The sequence below is a fragment of the Pteropus medius genome, unplaced genomic scaffold, assembly GCF_902729225.1.
Source record: "Pteropus medius unplaced genomic scaffold, Ma_sr-lr_union100, whole genome shotgun sequence".
Classification (NCBI taxonomy): Eukaryota; Metazoa; Chordata; class Mammalia; order Chiroptera; family Pteropodidae; genus Pteropus; species Pteropus medius.
Window position 1 is genome coordinate 2,862,583 of NW_024344437.1, and position 16,472 is coordinate 2,879,054.

General features: G+C 38.0%; 1 protein-coding gene and 1 pseudogene across 1 annotated transcript in view; one reads left to right on the forward strand and one right to left on the reverse strand.

Annotated features, from left to right (window-relative positions):
• Positions 1-16,224, forward strand: part of SOHLH2 (spermatogenesis and oogenesis specific basic helix-loop-helix 2) — a 48,489-nt gene extending 32,265 nt beyond the window's left edge. Inside the window, exons 7-11 of the mRNA XM_039873092.1 lie at positions 9,554-9,701; positions 9,861-9,952; positions 10,548-10,669; positions 13,556-13,812; positions 15,224-16,224. Coding sequence (XP_039729026.1) covers positions 9,554-9,701; positions 9,861-9,952; positions 10,548-10,669; positions 13,556-13,812; positions 15,224-15,244 — 640 coding nt within the window. The 3' untranslated portion in view covers positions 15,245-16,224. The remainder of the gene's footprint in view (positions 1-9,553; positions 9,702-9,860; positions 9,953-10,547; positions 10,670-13,555; positions 13,813-15,223) is intronic.
• Positions 3,852-3,970, reverse strand: LOC120610785 (uncharacterized; annotated as a pseudogene).
• Positions 16,225-16,472: the final 248 nt, after the last annotated feature.

Below are 16,472 nucleotides of genomic sequence, written 5' to 3' on the forward strand. Positions count from 1 at the left end.
ATCGAGCCTTAGAAAGTCAAGAAAGGTAGAACAGGAAGTTTTCAGAGGGTCTGACCTAGAGATCTCTCTCTCTCTGAGTTCCTGTTTGCTTGAGACACATCTGTAAAGAGCAGATACCCGAGGACTTAGTTTGGACCAAGACTTTTGGCTTCAGATCTCTGTCAGCCTCTTCAGTCACTGTTAACTGGAGAAGAATGAAACCAAATTGGTTCTTTTCCTGATTTGTGTGGATTGGGTCATAACCAAGATGGCTTCTGTGGTAAATGAGGAAGACAAAACACACTCTGACCTGTTGTTGCCTATTGCTGCTTCCATACGCAAAGGGAAAAAAAAAGGCAGGGCCATGGGAGCCCCTGCCGCTGGTTAGCCTACTTCTCTGAACAGTGTTAACGTCCTTCCAGAAGTTTCGCTAAGTAGTTGCTCCTCGTTCCTTTCTTCTGTTTTGTTGTTTGTTTGTTTGTTTTTTAGTTTTTAAAAAATTGTGGCATAATTAACATACAATGAAATCTTAAGTGTATGGTTTTTCTTTAATTTCCTTTGGTTAAGTGTTCATTTTTTGGTCCACCTTCTTATTGGGTTTTTCTGTCTTTGTTTTTATATTTCTTATTGATTTTTAGAAGTTAATTATATATTCTTGATACTAACCCTTTGCCAAATATTTATAGTGCAAATATCTTCTCTCAGATCATGTGTCAATATATACATATTTTTAGCTAATACGTAAGACTCAAATGAAATTCTGCTCTCAAGAGGTCACTTTGAGTTATGCCCAAAAGGAGAAAATTCTACTCATGTATTTTCTCCACTGCCACTTAAGGATACGGGTCATGTATTCCCCAGCCCTGTCCTAGCCTCATGTTCTTGCCCTTAATATTAGACGGGAAAGATAGAGAAGCAGCGAAGAAAGCTTCCATTATGGATCCATAATATTTACTAATACCTTTCATAGTCTCAGGAACATTAGAGAATTTAGGAAAAGAGTTACATTTAATAGATATCAGATTAAATTAGTGTTAGAGATAAGTTGCATGTGTTTGTGTGTAAGGTTTGATGAGTTTTGAAAAGATGGATTGTTATAAGAGAAGGGGTACATTATGCCACTCAGGGCGTCCCCACGTGGCCATGAGTTTGAAGTGCCAATCCTCTGGGGAGCTGTGAGTAACCAGCTGTGTGTGTGTGCATGTATGTGTGGTTTTTTAATTAAATATTTATTTTGAGACAATTGTTGATTCACGTGCCACCATTCACATGCTTTTTAGCAAAACTGGTTTTTTTAGTGGTTCTAGGGTTATAATATATACATCCTTAACTTATAGTTTACTTCAAATTGACATTATGACACTTAACAATAGTATTTCTACTTATTCTGTCCTATTTTTTGTTGTTATACATTTTACTTTTACACTTATCAACTTCACATTGTTATTATTTTTGCTTCAAATCATATTTCCATAAGATATTATTTCCCAAGAAAATAGTAAAATAAAGATGTTTTTAGATAAAAGACAACTTAGAGTTTTTGACACTAGCAGATCTGCAGGGTAAGAAAGCTAAAGGAAATTCTTTAGGCTAAAGAGAATGAAAAATGGATAACCGGATCTCTGGGAAGGACTGAATAGCATCAGAAATGCTAAATATGTGAGCAAATATTAGAAAAGAAACATGTTTCCTCTTTATTTAAAATACTTTAGGTTATTTTTCATTAAGTATACTTAATATACAACATTATTTTAGTTTCACATGTATAATGTAGTGATCAGACATTTATATATTTCACAATATGTTCACACTAAGTTTAATAATCATCTGTCACCATGCAAACTTATCATGATATTGTTCACCATATTCTCCTTCACCTTTTTTACCCATCCCCTACCCATCTGGCAACCATCAGTTCGATCACTCTGTGAGTCTGTTTTTGCTTTGTTTTATTTGTGCATTTGTTTCGTTTTCTTAGTTTCCACATATAACTGAAACCATATGGTCTTTCTCGGTCTGACTTATTGCATTTAGCATCATACCCTCATGGTCCATCCATGTTGTCCCACATGGCAAGATTTTATTCTTTTTTATTGCTGAGTAATATTCCATTGTGTATATACATATCACATCTTCTTTGTACGTTCATCTATTGATGGACACCTAGATTGCGTCCATATTTTGGCTATTGTAAATAATGCTGCAATGAACATAGGGGTTCATATATCTTTTCAAATTAGTGTTTTCATTTTCTTCAGAGAAATACCCAGGAGTAGAATTACTGGGTCATATAATAGATCTGTTTTTAGTTTTTTTGTGTGGAATTTCAATAGCGTTTTCCATAGTGGCTGCACAGCTTGCAGCCCAACCAACAGTGCACAGGGAGTCCTTTTTCTCTACATACTCACCAACACATGTTATTTGTTGACTTTTTGATGGTCCCCATCCTGACTGGTGTGAGGTAGTGTCTCATTTTGGTTTTGATTTGCATTTCCCTGATGATTATTGATGTTGACCATCTTTTCACGTGTTGGCCACTTGTATGTCTCCTCATGTCTCTGCCCATATTTTGATCAAATTGTTTAGTTTTTCTTACTGACTTTTATGATCCCTTGTATATTTTAGATATCAACCCCTTTTTGGATATTCATTTGCAAATATATTCTTCCATTCGATTGTTTGTCTTTCTGTTTTATTGATGGTATCCTTCATCATGCAGAAGTTTGATGAAGCTCGTTTGCTTATTTTTGATTTTATTTTCCTTACTCAAGGGGACATATTCAAAAAGATATTACCAAGACCCATGTCAAATAGCTTCCTACCTATGTTTTCATCTATAAGTTTTATGGTTTCATATCTTACATTTAAGTCTTTAATGCATAAAATGCTTCAGATTATTATAAGTAAAAATTATAGCATTGTATTGTGGGCTTTGTAGTATATGTAGATATAATACATTTCACAACTATAGCATGAAGGATAAGTGGGATAAATGTACTTACATGATTTTTATATTTATGTGAGGTCATAAAATATTAACTCTAAATGGACTGTGAAAAGATACTGATATATGTGGTAATCCCTAGAGCAGCCCTGCAGAGATTTGCAAAAGGCATAGCTATGAGGCCAATACACAAATTAAAACTGGATTTTAAAAATTATTCAGAAAGAAGTTAGGAAAGCAAGCACAGAAGAACAGAAAAGCCAAAGAGACTATAGGGGAAAAAATAATAAAATGGTGGACCTTTATCCAACTATATCTAATAGGCAGAGACTGTCAGAATAGATAAAAACAAATAAAAAGCAGATAAGACTAATCTGTCTGCTGTCTGTAAGAGACCAACTTTAAAGGCATAGTCAGATAAATTAATAGGAAAATGTATTCTGTGAAGCACTAAGTGTAAGATCACCAGATAGTCTGTTAACATCAAACAAACTTGACCTCAGCCCAGCAATGTCATGAGGTAAAGAATGATATTTCACATGATGAAAGTGTCAACTTATCAGATGATATAAAAATCACAGATAGTATGTTACTATAACAAAGCTTCAAAGTATTTGAAGCAAAAATTCACAGAATTAAAGGGACAAATATCTACAAGCACTGTTGAAGATTAAACATCCCTCTCTCAGCAATTGATAAAACAGCTAGACAGCAAAAATCATATTATAAAAGATGTGAACACTATTATCCACCTTGATCTAACATATTTATAGAACGATATACTCAACAATTATGATATAATACTCATACTTTTCTTTTCTTTCTTTCTTTCTTTTTTTTTTCTTTTTTTAGACAAGGCAACCCTTGGTTGACCTCACAGATTGCAAGGACCTTGTCAGTTTACAATCCCTTATTTTTTATCTTTTTACGCCTACGACACCTGGTCTTCCTAGGTGGTCTCCCAACCAAGTACTAATCAGGCCCTACCCTGCTTAGCTTCTGAGATCAGACTGGTTCAGGCTTGTTCTGGGTAGCATAGCCATAGACAATACTCATTCTTTTCAAAGATACTTGGTACATTCACTTAGATAAACTATGCTAGGGATATGATATATTTTAATGCATTTAAAAGAACTAAATTCATAAGGAATATGTTCCCTGACCACAATGAAATCAAATTAGATATAAAGAAAAACTCAAATATTTGAAATTAAAAAACACACTTCTAAATAATCCATGGGTAAAAAAATAATTGCAAGAAAAATTGGAAAATATTTCAAACAATGATTATGAGAATAGAATATTTCAAATTTTGTGAGTTGCAGCTCAAGCAAAGCTTATGGAATACTATGATTTTAAATACTTATATTAGAAAAGGTAAAAGGTCTAAAAATTAGTAATCGTAGGGTCCATCTTAAGAAAGTAGGAAAAGTAAAGTGAAGAGTAAAGTAAATAGAAAGAGTGCGAGGCAGGTAAGCGAGGAGAGAGACCAAAAATATTTTACCAGTATCATGAATGAAAGAAAGAGGATTATCGCTATAGTTCCTATAAACATTTTAATGTAAAATGGCATATTTTGAATAATTATATGCCAGTAAATTCAACAACTGAGATGAAATGACAAATTTTTGAAAAACACGATTTATCAAAATTGATACCAGATGAAGCGGAAAATCTGAATGGCACTATTTATTAAAGATATTGAACTTGCTATCAAAAACCTTGCCAAAGATAAAACATCAAGCCAGATGGTTTTACTGATTAATTCTGTTAAACATTTAAAGAAGTAATACCAATCTTAAACAAATTCTTCCAGAAAATGGAGGAGAGAATAGTTGCTAACCTGTTTCATGAGGCCAGCATAACCCTAAACCTGATAAAGACATTATAAAAAAATAAAATCACAGACCAGTATCCCTCATTAACATAAAAATAAAAGACATAAAAATACTTAATGTGATTTTAGCAAATCAAATCAGTAATGTATAGATACGTACTCCATCATGACCACACCAAGTTTATCCCAGAAATGCAAGGCTGATATAACGTTGAAAAGTCAGTCAATGTAATTCTTCACATTCAACAGAATAAAGGAGAAAAACCACATGACTAGCAGATTCCGAAAAATTATTCAACATTCAATACCCTTTCAAAATTTAATAAAATAACCTTTCAGCAAATTAAATATGGAAGAGAATCTCCTCAATCTGTTAAAGGTCATCTATGAAAAACCTATAGTGAACACTGTACTTAATGATGTAACTTAGACCACTTTTTCCGTAAGTTCTGGAACAAAGTAAGGATGTCCAGTCTTGCCACTTCTGTTTATCATTGAAGAAGTTTTCCTAGCCATTGCATTTCTTACCTAATGATAAGAAAAAGAAATAAATACAGTTTAGAAAGGAAGAAGCAAAACTCTCTTAATTATAGTTGGCATGATTGTTTATGTATATAAAGTCCTAAGACACCTACAAAACAACTACCAGAACTAAAAGATGAGTATAGCAAGGTTGCAGGATATAAGGTCAATATATAAAAGTCAATTGTATTTTTATATAAGCCGCAAACAATTGGAAAATAAAATTTTTTTAAATTACATTTATGGTAAAGTTAAAAAAAAAGGCTTAGTATACTTAGGAACAAATATGCAAAAAGATACACAAAATCTGTACATTTATGACTCAAAATATTGCTGTGAGAAATTAAGGAAAACCTAATGCATTATGCCATAATCATGAATTGACAGACTCACTATTGTGAAGATGTCAGATCTCACTAAATTGAAATATGTTTATTTGAATCTAAACCATAATCCTAGTAGGTATTTCTTGGTAAAAACTATCTTATTTTTAATGTATGACAAAGACTTAGAATACAAAAGGACTTAGAATAAATCAGTCTTGAAAAAGCACAACCAAGTTGGAGGAGATAAACTATCTAACTTCAAGACTCAGTGTACAGCTATGATCAGTATGTTACTAGCATTAGCATAAAGGTTGACAGACAGATCAATGGAACACAATAGCCCAGTACTGGACCCACACATGTATGGTCATTTGATTTTCAACAAATCACCAAAGTAAACAAATTAGGAAATAAGGCTTTTTTGTAAATGATGCTGGAACAACCGCATTTCCACATGGAAAAACAATGACATTGACCCCTTATATCATATAAAAATTAGTTCAAGATGGAGTGTAGTTAGAGCTATACTAAAAAGCTAAAACTAAAGCTTCTTGAATAGCACTGTTCAATAGAACTTTCTGCAGTGTTAGAAATGGCCTGTATTTGCATCGTCCAATAGGTAGCTACTATCCACATGTAGTTACTGAGTATTTGAAATGTGGCCATTGCAACTTAGGAAATACATTTTAAATTTTATTCAATTTTACTTTCTATTTAAATACTCATGTGGCTAATGGCTGCTACACTGGACAGTACAATTCTAGAAGAAAGTATAGGAGAATGTCTTCGGAAGCTGAGGGGTAGGCAACTGTGCCTTAGGACACGGAAAGCAATAACTGTAAAAGAAAGATTGGGTGAATTAGACTCATCAAAATTTGAAACTTTTACTATCAAAAGACAGCACTAAGAAAATAAATAGGCAAGCCACAGACTGGGGAAAGTATTTGCAAAACAAATATACTGATTACATATAGCATATGGGTATTAGGATTATAAAAAGACCTTCAATTCAATTAAAGTGTAGGTAAAACATTTGCACAGATGCTTTGCAAAGGAAGATATACGAGTCCCCAATAAGCACAGAAAAAGTGCTCAACATAATTTGTCATGGAAATGAGAATTAAAGCCACATATACCTCAGAAAGGCCAAAATGCTAAAATTAAACTACTGACAATATTAAATGTTGTCAAAGATTTGGACCAATAGGAACTCTCATATATTGGTGGTGGGAGTGTAAAATGATACTATTTGGGGAAAAATTTCTGCCAAAATTTATAAAATAAACCATTAGTTCTATTCCTAGACATTTACCCAAGAAAACTAAAACCTGCATTTACAAAATGATATATAGCATGATCTAGTAGATTTATTCATAATGACCAAAAACTGGAAACAGCCAGTGTTCATCCATAAGCGAATGGACACACATGCTCTGGCATGTTTGTATTATGGAATACTATTAATAAAAAGGAACAAACTACTGATATAAATAGCCACATGGATAAGTCTCAAAAATATTACGCTGAATGAGAGAAACCTTACATAAAAGGGGACGGGCTGTAAGAATGATATGTGAAGTTCAAGGACAGACAAAACTAATGTGGGATGGAAAAATATCAGGAATGTGGTTGCCTCTTACACGGAATGCGATTGACTGGGAAGGAGCGTAAGGACCTTGCAGGGGTTGTGACAGTGTTGGTTAGGGTTTGCGGATATGTAGCTTTGCACATTTGTCAAAACTTATAGAATAGTTCCTTTAGGATTTGCATATTTTATTTTATATAATCTTTACCTGAAACTAAATAATTTGAACTCTAGCTAATGATATGTTTCAGAGTTTAGTGTACCGAAGTCTACAACTTAACTTAGAAATGCTTCAGTATAATAAAATGAGTTGATGTGTGGCCAGTGGGATGATTCATATGTGAAAAACAAGGGCAGTAAATGTTCATCGCAGGCTCTAGGTAGTGAGTATATAAGTACTCCCAATACAAATTCTTAATTCTTTCAATTTTTAAAAATTCAGAATACTTAATTCTTTCAATTTTTCTGTTTGAACATTTTCCTAGTAAAGGTTAGAAAAATATTTAATATGATTTTTCACTATAAAAGTGACATGCTCAGCAAAAATATTTGGAAAATATAGAAAATAAAAGGAAGAAATAACATTTTCCATAGCTCAGCCATCCAGAAATAATTATTAGCTGATGTTTCTGCTTTTAGTTTTTTTTCTATGCTTTATTTTTGCTTTGTTTAATGATTAGGTCCATATTTTATTTGCTGTCTTATATCTTATACTTGTATCCTCTAAAAATATCTTATCTTTTTTCAGTAAGCATTATAACATCATTTCCACTGTAAGGTAATATTGTGCTAAGCTAATATACTATAGCTTATCTAAGCGGCCACTTATTTTGCGTGTTCAGATCGTTTTTCATATTTTACTGTTATACTACTATAACATAATAGATAACAAAAAGTTTGTTCTGCGTTTTAGACCCTCATAAGTGGAAGTACCATGTTAAAATGTGTGAAAAGTCCCAAAGCCCCTCATATACGTTGTCAAATTGTTGACGATTCCATCCCTTTTTTTTTTTTCAGAATAGTCCCCAAGACACCTTCACAGAATCCCCCCAGAACTCAAAACCTAATTAAAGCACTGCTAATCTAGACTATTTTAGTTATTTACTGGCTATATATCAAACTAAATTTTTTAATTATTTTTTTTTCTTGCCATTCTGACGTTCAGAGAAATTTGGTAGCCTGTCAATGGTCCTAGCTAATAACGGGCGGAGTTACCACTGGACACTTCATACATCGAGGCAGTATTCACAAAGCAGGAGCTTAATGTTTATTAAGTGAACACATGAAAATATGAAGGTACCAAAGCTTAGATTGACTTAGATTTGTATTTCCTATATATTTCCTGTTAGAACTATGAAACGCCGAGGTTAGTTTCCTTCTGATACTATCTTGGATGTTGTTCTCATTTGCATATTGGTTTATTTGTTCTGTCCTTACCTACCGCTTCAGTTACATGTGAAGCCCATGCATTACAAGATGCTAACTGATCTATCGATGGAAATGTGGTCCAGGTCACAGTGACATGAATATTCTGCCTACTCTTTGCCTTCTAGGCTTCTAGCATGAATTGCAAAAGGATTTATTTATGTATGTGTGATTCTCTTCTCTGAGTGAGGAGTCATCTCTAGGTTTCCGTAGGCAGTGGGGATGTGTACAGTCATCCCCCCTTATCCACGGGCACCCCCAGGGGATTCCTGAAACCACAGATAGTACCAAATCCTCTATATACTGTTTTTTTCCTATACATACATACCTATGAGAAAGCTTCATTTATAAATTAGGCACAGTTAGAGATTAATAAAAATAAAACAGAATGATTATAATAATGTACTGTGATAAAAGTTATGTGAATGTAGTCTCTCTCTCACAACTGCTGTGATAACGAAGATGACTGCTAAGTTCTGGGAAGCAGCACATGCAGCGCGGATACGCTGCACAAAGGGACGATTCGCAGTGTCCCAGAGGGGACAGAGTAGGAGGCGTGAGATTTCACGCTACTCAGAACAGCACGCGTTTTAAAACTTGTGAATTGTTTAACTCTGAAATTTTTTACTTAATATTTTTGGACCGTGGTTGAGTGCAGAAAGTGAAACCACAGACGAAGCCCGGCCGTGTGCCGCCCAGCGTCTGGGCGTGTGTGCGCTGCAGCAGGCCTGGGGCGAGCGAGCTGGCGCTGCCACCAGCACAGTGTTCTTGGGAGCAGTGTGAGTGGCACCCTCGGGAAGGCGGGACCCCGGGGTCCTGGGGCTGCTGGCTTGTGAGGAAAAGGCCTCCTCTGAAGGGGATACCGGGAGGAAGAGTTGCGGACAAGGAAAAAAATGAGACTAATTATTTCTTGTTTATTACCATTCCCTGCTCAGAGAACGAATCAAGTATTGCTGTGAGCAGCTGCGGACTCTATTGCCATGTATAAAGGGGAGAAAGAATGACGCAGCTTCCATTCTTGAGGCAACAGTGGATTATATGAAGTATATCCGGGAGCAAATCCCTCCAGCCGTTATGGGCCAGGTATTCAGCTCCCAAGCCTTGAATTTTATCCTCATACACAGTGCCTTAATGCTACATTTTCTTTCTTTCTTTCTTTCTGTTTTTTTTTTTTAATCATTGGAAATGTATGTGTGTATGTATATATGAAAAAATCTAACTAGATCTCTGTCTGTATTTTAGATTACAGAAGCACTGCAGAGCAATAGGAGGTTTTGTAAGAAACAACAGACGCTCATCCAGCTCCCCCTCCCAGGCACTATCATGGCGCAGAGGTATGATAAGGGCGCCTGTTATTTTCTCCAGTGCTGGTGCTGGAAGTGTAGACAGGCCAGAACCCACTGGCAACGAACACCCAGGAGTCAGTGAGCTACTCCCATTGCTGATGTGTATCATTTAACGACAGTGACGACATATGTGCTGTTCTCAGGCCCATGAGCCTGTCATCATCTGCCTTGCTCTCCTTTTGTTATTTCTGAGGATCTTAAAATGGGGCATTACCAGGAGTGATGGTTGTGACTGGCAGCCCAGTAGGGGCGTGATGGATGCAGGCACTCCCAGGCGTTGGAGCAGCCCAGCCCTGTTTCAGCAGGGGGTCCTAAAAGAAACTGCAAACAGGGCAGGCCAAAGGAACACTTCCTATTTGAATTTATTAGAATATGTAAACAAAGGAAAATGATCGAGGAAAAGCAGATCATTCCTAAAGAATCACTCTGAATCCTTTTCAACAATTTTTTCTTGTATGTAAATAATCTATAGTTTAGGCTCTGTTACATTTTTTAGAACTTGGATGATGGACGAACACTTGAACTCAGCAATGTTCATACTGTCTTTCTTGAGAAATGTGTATTTTTTTTCTGTCCTTCTAAGGGAAAACAGTATATTGGCAAACACTTACTCACCAGTGAGAGGGATCAGATTCCTGACTAACAAGTACTTGAATGTGTACCCTGTTCCTGCCTCAGGGGGCCCCTCGGGAGACGCCATGAGAGGTGAGCCCCACCTGGCCCCTCAGGCCATGCTGATACTCACGTCTGCAGTGGATTGAGGCTGAAGAGTCCCCACGAGCCCTCTGGCATCGTCTGCTTTCAGTACACAAACAGGGTGTTATCCTAGAGATAGGGCTCACCAGGTCAACCTTTACGGGTAGATGATAAGCACACTGGTGACTTTATTTATGTGACTCGGATTGAAAGGGAAGGGAAGTATTTGTAGTAATTCAGTACTAACTATGTCTCGAGCATCTAACACATTCGTTTATTGACTTCATGTCTTTGCTGAAATGTCCCCTTCTTGGGGACACTTTCTCAACCGCCCAGCTGGAGGTGCATTCTGCCCCCAGCGGCACACCGTGCTGGGGCTCCCCACCCACCTTCTCTGCTGCATTCCCTGCTCAGCGCCTTCTCATACGCTCTGCTTGCACAGCTTGTTTATGGCCTGACCTCTCCCACTAGAATATATCGACTCCGTGAAGACAGGAATGTTTTGCTTGGTTTGGTCATTCCTGTATTTCTAGTACCTAGTGCAATGACGGTCTCACAGGAGGTGCTTAAGAAAGATCCATGATGTGCATATTCATTGTGAAGCGTTGACCCGCCATGAGGCTTCTTTGTCATCTGTGCCATATAGTCCGGGCATGCCCACGCACTTGCCGAAATAAGATGGCAAAGAGCAGAGCCGGAGCGAGAGAACGCCAGCCCCAGTCTGTACTTGCTATTCCCGTAGGTCACTGGTCGGTGGCAAACCAGCGAGATGTTGGACTCCTGCCCTGCACATCAGGCCCTGGATGGCGATGCCCCACCCATCTCCTCGGTGCCCTAGTCTGGGGTCACCCTTCTGCTGACGTCTCTAAGGGACTCTGCTCTTTTCCCTCAGCACCTCCCTTTGCCGGGTGTGGCCTTTCCCGCACTGTGCCTGCTTAACTCCCAGTTTGTCCCTTAGTTCTGGCTCAGACGTCCCTGCTTCACAGATGGGGACATGGGACAAACAAGGTGCAGTTCTTGTTCTTATGGAGCTCACAAATTAGTAGCAGAGAGGGTCACAACAGCAAAATAACGATTCCTCTAGTCATCTGAGTGCTGTTATGGCGATACCATGCATCTATGCAGATGTTGTGGAAGCCAAGGGCTCAAATGACCAGGGATGTTGTTCAAGGTCAAAAGAGAAAGGGGGCCAAGAATAGAAGATAGCCCTTCTTGTTCATATAATCAAATCAGCCTCAGGTATTTTATTAGTCAGTTAAGACTTTTCTCCTGCCTTAGGGAAGAGGGGAGTGAGAATGGAAAAAAAGTAGCCAAGAGCCATGGCTGAGCTCCTTAAAGTAGCTGTGGCTGATGTTATACTGGATGATTAAATCTTCCCAGACTAAGAGATCAGGACACATTCTGCATACTCACTGTTTATATTCTGCAGAAACTCTGAAATCCTCTTTCCAGGGTAGTGGGGCCAGGCCTTTCTGTGCCCCAGCATCTCTTGGTGTTGCATCGCCTAGACCAGTTGCTCTTGGGACAACACAGGTGTCCTAGAACCTGTGACTTGTGACACGTTTGGACTGGAGGAGAGCTTAGAGATCATGGAGTCAAAACCCCCATTTTAATTTTAATTTATACATTTTCCCATTTGAAAAGCAGTATTAGTCCTTTACTAACCCAGCTAATAACTGTTCATTTTTTTCTTCAAGTCTTTTTCTTTGTATATTTTTCTGCAGTAATAATCATATTGTACATCAGATTTTGTCTCCTGCTTTTGTTGCTTAACATTGTGTCATATATACTTTAATTTTTTTACTGTGCAGCCCTCATCACCATTTTAATTATTTTAGGAGTTTATAAAACAATTTATAGAATAATTTTCTTAGCCATCCCACATTTAGTGTTTCTAGTTTTATGGAGACAGTGCTTTTATATACAATATGATAGGAAATATTTCCCCACATGTAGACTTTTCTATATTCTGGACTGTTCCTTGGGCTGGATATCTGAAGTCGGTGACAAATGGGTTTGAGGACATGAGGACATACAGAGCTCGTAAAGCATGTTGCCAAGTTGTTTTTGAAAGAGGAGTGGAACAGTTGAAATCAGTTAAGTCTTTTGAATTTCACTCTCATCACCGAGGTCAGTAAATTGAAGGCTGAAGAAGTTAAAGGACCACCTGAAGTCACAAGGCTTCTGTGCTAGTCTGACCTGTGACACAGAAATGCTGATCCGGTTGAGTTTAGATTTCATTAGGTTGCCTTTGCTTGTCCTTTTCCATAAATCTCTGTACACATTTGCTTTAATGCAGATATTCACCAATATTCCAGATAACATTTGTATTTAAAGTAAAAATAAAATTCTTTACTTTTATTACTATTAATGCCCCGTAGGTATTCACAGTGCTGAGATGGCGCTGTTAACATTCATTATATACTTTTACATATTTTTCTGCCTTCTAGGTAGTGTAGAGGGTATAGATATGTAATGACGTAACCCAGTTCACCAATAGAAAATCGACCAAACTTTACTTGTAGGCGAATGGAGTTTTTCTGACATTCTTCCTTGCTTCATAGGGACGGTCACAATTTTGATTATGATGGAAGAGACACACACACACACACACACACACACACACACACACACACACAAAAGGGCACAGAGATCTGATGCTTCTCCAAAATCTCTATCTTTTAATGACACATGAACATGAATTTATAGTATGTGTATTGAATTAAACGTTGCTACGAAAAGTTCACTTTGTTTTTCCAACAGCATTTAAATGTAGCAGTAGTGTAAGTTTGTAACCTAAGGAAATGAAATAGAGAACAATTTCTTTTAAATACAGGAGTTCAGAGTTACAGAGTGGTGTCCACTGACAGATATTTGTGTTCCTTTTTATTAAAGGTCAGTCCAGCTCCACCTCAGAGAATGCTATCGGTGATACGTACAAGGCTCGAGCTCCCAGCACAGCTCTCTCTCTCAATTCCTTCCATGCCATCAGATACTATTCTAAAGTCATCCCTTCCTGTGATGCAGCTGCCATAACAAATCAGAACATTTCCGTTCATTTTCCGTCAGCTGTGCCCAAAGTCTCAACGTTTCTTCCTCAGCACTGCAATTCTGTGCTGGGCCAGACGTGCCCAACACATCCTAACTGTTTGGTAAGTAAGTCCTCTGGGGTCTTGGTGACATTGGATTCTGTCATTCCAGCTGCAAGGCTGCTGATTTCGCATTTTGCTGCTAATACTCTGCTCAGGAATCTCTAAGGCTGGGGCCAGGTCTAGTTAGCCCAGACTCCCATTCCTCATGCGGCAGGACTGGCATCTGTGTATCCGGAATCAGTGAATCTGGATGTGGCTCTGCTGGTGCCACCCTACATGATCAGATAGAAGCTGATTTCCTCTGGACCCCCTCCCCGTGGCCCCTCTGCTTTTGAGACACTTATCCCGTTTCCCAGCCTCACGCTCAGCTGGCCCTGTCAGTGGCCGCTGCTGTTCCATCTCCTCGCCTGGCAGTCCCGCACTCTGGGGAGCGCCTGTTCTGCCGACACTGGCCAGGCTGATTGCAGGCCCCGGGTGTCATCACATCACAGATAGTTAGTGAGCACCCGCTATCTTCTGGCAGTTCGCCAGCCGCTAAGGATGTAGCGTGTGCGTAAAGACAGACACAGTCACTGTCCTCCCGAAGCTTTAATGCCATAGGGAAGCAGGCCTAAAGGCAAGCGATTGTGATACCCAGTGGAGCACTCCAGTGGGTGTGCTGTACCCCAGCTTTGGGAGAGGTCAGGGACAACTCACCCCAGCAAGAAATGCGGTCTAAGCTAGGGCTTGAAGAGTCAGAATTAGCCCGGTAGAGCGGGTAGGGATCGGAATGGGGGAGAGGAAGGCATTCCAGGCGTGTGGATCAGCATATGGAAATAGTGGTGTCTTCATTTTTTAGAATTGTCCAGTTCTAGAGGAAGTCCCAAACCAGACGGGTCTGCTTAAAATATACTTCTAATAACCTTAATATAGTTGCTGCTACTTTTGCATATTAATAACAACTGACATGGTTTGAGCACTCAGTAAAGAACGTGCCTAACAATTATGTCCTTAATGTGGATGATCTGATGACTCTCAGGAATAATCGTTCGAGGTAGGTATTATTGTTATTTCCATACGACATCTATGAAATGGGAATAACAGTGACCTTGCCAAAAAAATTTATGAGAAAAATATTCTAGAGAAGTACAAAGAAGTTTTAACACATGAAGGATCTACGAATGCCCTGCTGTTGCTCACGGTCGTCAGGATGCTGCAGGAAAGCCAGAGAAATACAGTAAGTGAAGGTCAGCAATAAAAAGATGTTGCCACCTTCACTTACTGTATGTAGTTTTTGTTGTAAGAAAAAAAAATGTCTTTTAATAATGGTAAATAATATGTATTTTAAAAGCTATAGGTTTACTCACCTGAAGATTTCACATGGTTTTGCAAATCATTTTATATGGCTTTAGGACACAGGAAATATACTTATGACATTATGAGTAAGAACAGGCCAGGATTCAGTTGATGTGGTTTTTCTTCCCCTTTGCAGCAACAGTTTTGGGCATATTAATAGAACACGTTTGAAAGTCACACTCTAGACCACCTATTGGGCTCATTTTGACAATTTGGGAAATGGAACAAAGAACGATCTTGAAAGCTACATCCAGAGACCAACATCAAAAGAGTTTGCATCGCATGGCTTCTGATAAAAGTGCTAAAAGCTTCTGTGGGTAGAAAGACAGGCAACAAAAGTGCTAGCCACGTGCCTTCACTTATCTTTACACTACTTGGATCTCCCCCACCCAGAGAGCTACAGAACAGACGGCCTTGGTGATCCAGACTTTTCTTTTTCTCAAAAAATATTCCACAATTTATAAGATTAGGGAGGTACACCGATACTCTGATGTCACTGACTACAGACCTTATAACTTGATTCTTATTTTGAGTATCACCGTGAGTTACTGTCACTTATTTCTAGGTGGTTTCTTTGGTAGACTTGGCATTTTAGAGAGCTTCCTTCGTTATTCACCATTCAAACTAAGATACTTTAGTTTGAGAGAGGTGCTCACCTCCCCACATGACTACTAATGAATAAATTGACGTGTTTGGTTTTGTGTTTCATAATCCCTTGAGTAAAGTAATAGCTAATAGGTAAATTTTCTTTCTGGATCATTAGTTACAGACTAGCAGGCATTTGGTTTTCATCTCTTCCTTCCTATAGGTATTAGAAAAGGCTGTTGAAAATAAGGGGAGAAAAATATTTCTTTTATACTCCCTTGAAATGTTCTTATGCATAATACATTTTATTGTTAAATATTCAGTTTTGACCCTGAGTAACTCATTTTTGTTTTGTTTAATAAATATGTGTTCCCTCTTTTAGTAGTACTATGTAGAGAATTTAATTTTACTGGATTTTCGAAAAGTTTAAAAATCAGGTTAGGCATAGCCTGATTTTCATGTTAAATTGTATAACTTTCCTTGGAGGATGTCATGATGATGGAATCTGTAGATGTTTGTCAAACTTTATAAAGGAACTAGAAGTTTCTAAGATCCTATGCCTATTACTACAAATGCGTGCTGACTCTTCCTACTCTCGTTTTCAGGAGTAATTGCTTTGACATTGTAAAAGAACCCGTTGAGGTATTTTGGGCACTGAGACAACTTACTGCCCTCACAGCTGGTCTTTTTTGCTACTGGGACTTTTGCTTTGCATCAGGTTTCTCTAGATCTACACGTGGACCGGGAGAGACAGCTCGCGGCTGATGATTCAACAGCGGGACTCTAGAGTGCGAGCCATA